This window comes from Alligator sinensis, unplaced genomic scaffold (assembly GCF_000455745.1).
Source record: "Alligator sinensis unplaced genomic scaffold, ASM45574v1 scaffold1205_1, whole genome shotgun sequence".
Taxonomy (NCBI): Eukaryota; Metazoa; Chordata; order Crocodylia; family Alligatoridae; genus Alligator; species Alligator sinensis.
The window spans coordinates 607,320-610,697 of NW_005842834.1; the positions used below are offsets into that span (position 1 = coordinate 607,320).

At 47.0% G+C, this 3,378-nt stretch overlaps 1 protein-coding gene across 1 annotated transcript in view; it reads left to right on the plus strand.

The window, feature by feature from the left end:
* Positions 1–1,944, plus strand: part of LOC102383894 (protocadherin beta-10) — a 21,598-nt gene extending 19,654 nt beyond the window's left edge. Inside the window, exons 4-5 of the mRNA XM_025191588.1 lie at positions 1–681; positions 1,824–1,944. The exon at positions 1–681 is cut by the window's left edge and continues 8 nt beyond it. Coding sequence (XP_025047373.1) covers positions 1–681; positions 1,824–1,944 — 802 coding nt within the window. The remainder of the gene's footprint in view (positions 682–1,823) is intronic.
* The last annotated feature ends 1,434 nt before the right edge of the window (positions 1,945–3,378 follow it).

The window sequence follows — 3,378 nt, forward strand, 5'->3', positions numbered from 1 at the left end:
GGTGGACGCGGCCGCGGGGCAGAACGCCTGGCTGTCCTACCAGCTGCTCCGCGCCACGGAGCCGGGGCTCTTCGCCGTGGCGCTGCACAGCGGCGAAGTGAGGACGAGCCGGCCGCTGACGGAGCGCGACACGGTGAAGCACAGGCTTATTGTGCTCGTCAGGGACAGCGGGGAGTCGCCCCTGTCCTCCTCCGCCACCCTCAACATCCTGCTCGTGGACGGCTTTTCCGACGCCTACCTGCAGTCCGCTGATGCCGCCGCCGCCGCCGCCGCCGAAGGGGCCGACACAGGCGCTTTAACCATGTACCTAACCGTCTCCCTGTGCCTCGTGTCCTTCCTCTTCCTGCTCTCCGTCGTGACATTTGTCCTGCTCAAGGTGTGCCGGAGGAGAGGGGGCGGGGAGCAGTACACCAGTGCTCCCGGCACGTTGTATGGCGACGGCAACTTGCCGAGAGACTGGGTGGATGTGTCGGGGACCGGCACCCTGTCCAGGAGTTACCGATACGAAGTGTGCTTGAGCACGGGGTCGGGGAGCAGCGAATTCCGGTTCCTGAGGCCCCTCGTGCCCTGCCCTCCGCAGCAGGGGGGCTGCGTCGTGACGGGCTCCGGGAAGGAACGGGATCTTCTCACCGACTCTCATGCGCCCACCGACTTGGAAGGCGCCGACCAGGTAAGCGTTGAGTGGGCTCTTCCCCCTTTATTCTGTATGAATAGGTCCTCATTTGTTTCGACTGGCAAATCTTCATGTGTTATCGTTTTTCCAAGTCTACTTTGTTTCCTTTATGGTGCAGTAGGTACTGATTCTTTCAAACGGGACTGTATTGATTACATTAACCATGTGCAACCAACAGATGAGATACCTAACGGAGAGCGTTATTTTCTCATATAAGCAAATGAGAGATGATAGGAGCAATATCCAGAGTCAGTGATTATTTAATAAGTTGCAGAATTCTGTCAAAACAGCAGTCAATTGCAAGTGTGTGCTTTAAGAGTTGTGTATAATATTAGAGATTTTTTTTAATTTGATATTTTAAGCACCTAATATATTTTTTACATTTACTAGGAAGTCGGTTTGTTTACAGTTTTCAGCATGGAGAGGACAGTGCCTTTCCCACTCCTTCCCTGTGACTTTCTCTTTCTCATGGCTCACTCCCATGTTTGCGTCCATCCTGTGCATAGCCATGTTCTTGGGTGATTCCTCCTTACGCCGTCCAAGATCACGTTCTTCCCACCTACTGTCTCACTCTACATGCCGATATGTGACACGTGCTCATTCCGAGTCTGTTGCCCAGACCAACTATGCCTGTAAACTCCCAGCAGTTCCAGCGAATGTTACGATTAAAAGAACTTCCTTTATGTTTCAGGGATGTAGGTTGTGGCCGTGTTGGTCTAAGGACATAGGCAGACAAGATTCTTTGCGTAAATCTGATATCTTTTAGTAGACCAACTGAAATAGTTGGACTGGATTCTTCTTTGCAGGCGTTCGAGCACAAATGTGTTGTGGCATTGCATACCTAGTTAAAAAACAAAGTAAAAATGATACTGGGGACTTCAGTGGACCAAAGAATGCTCCAAGAAAAGTGAAACAAATTTTCTTTTACCACTAATTTCAGGATATCCACGGGGTTGTAGGTTTAGTCAGCATAACAATTTTGTCCTGAGATGTAATACTAGCACGAAAAATCTAACGCTTCCAGCAGCTTCTGCAACTACCTATCCCGTATTATAACGTAAGCAAGCAATCGGAAGTCTTCTCATACTGATACCGGGCTTAGTTGACTAACATTGAATTTTCTGTACCCCGGTTACGCTCCCCTCCTCAGCCCCATTCTTTTTATGTCAGTCCCCTCGGGCACTCTGTATTTCCCTTATGGCTTTGTCACTTTTTGCTTCATGACTCGTAACATCTACTCTCGCTCTGTAGCGCCTAGTCATGAACTGTGAGCGATAAGACTTCAGTTGGGTGGAACTGTGGCTGGTGTTCGGAAATGCTTTCGCTTTCTCGCTCTGTACATCGCAGTTTATTTTCGTCCTAGTTTTACACCTGATTGGGAGCTTGGTATTTGGTCGCTTATCCTGGTCTAAATGTCTTCTCCGCAAAACGCTGGCTACTGGCACAAAGCAATTTCAGCATTTAGGGTATAGCGCTGCTTCCTGCTAGGGAGTATCGCCGCTAAGCACAGCTCTGCGTGGACATACTTTTCGGAGTCCTTCCATGAGCCGATAGGAAATGGCATCTCTTTCCACGATGGCTTCCCATTCTGTGCCCGCCGTATTCCCGCCGCCGCGACTTCGGATCTAGCTGTCAATAACTTTACCCGACAGGCTCAAAATTTGTCTCCCAAGATTTTAGAGCGTTAACTTCTTATTTTATGAGAATTCTTTACTATTTGGTAGAGAACCTATCAGACTGAGGGTTTTTACCCTCCGTACCCTGTTTAGATCAGAGAGTAGGGTGGTTTCGGTAGCCACCAGGAGAGAAGAATCCAAATTTATTTATTTAATCTGTTTATATATATTTTAGAACTATTGTCTTTTGGAAAGAAACATCCTCTCTTTTTCTCCGTATTTCTGGTGCCTGTGGCTATCCAGTTTACACCATACCACTCGAAATGAGTTATTAAAAGGCAAGTCGAGAGGACAGCGGTACAACAAAGGAGAAACTTCCATCACGACATAGCTGTCAGAACTGGGTCTGGAATTTGCAATAGACTCTTTGTAATTTCCTTTCTCGGCTCTCACTTACATTTTGGAAACTTGTAACGCATAGTACATCATCTGGGTATACAAAGGTTTCCTTACCTACAAAAATCTCCCACATAGTGCATTGACTCTGTTAGATTCAATGAAGGGGAAGGGAGTTGGAATTTCTATGAAATATGATTGTTGTTATTGTTGGTTTTTCCACAACATCCAAATAATACAACTTCCCGCGTAAGAATCGACTAGACTATTGTAATTAAAGATTTTAATATGAAGTAATCGACAGGCTGAGCTGCAGAATGCAAATCTGAAAGTAGTGGATGTAGGCCACCACATCCCTGGAGATGTTCTCTTAAACTTCCCCGTAGAACTCGGTGACGACCATATTCGTTGTCAGAGGGCACATGATTCCGGGGGCAACTGAAGAGAGGGTTTCTACCCCCCAGGCTATCTTCCTTTTTCCCTAGAACCAAACTTTGGAATTAGCATTCCTTTGTGATCGGGGATCCATTGAACACACGGAAAACAACATCCCATGATTTATCCTAATGCAGTAGATTTCGGTTTTCCCACCATTACACGGGAGACAATAACGTTGGAAGGGCCAGATATTAATGATCCTCCTGTCCCTCCTTCAATTTACTAACAAAGCATACATTTATTTATCTCAGGAGA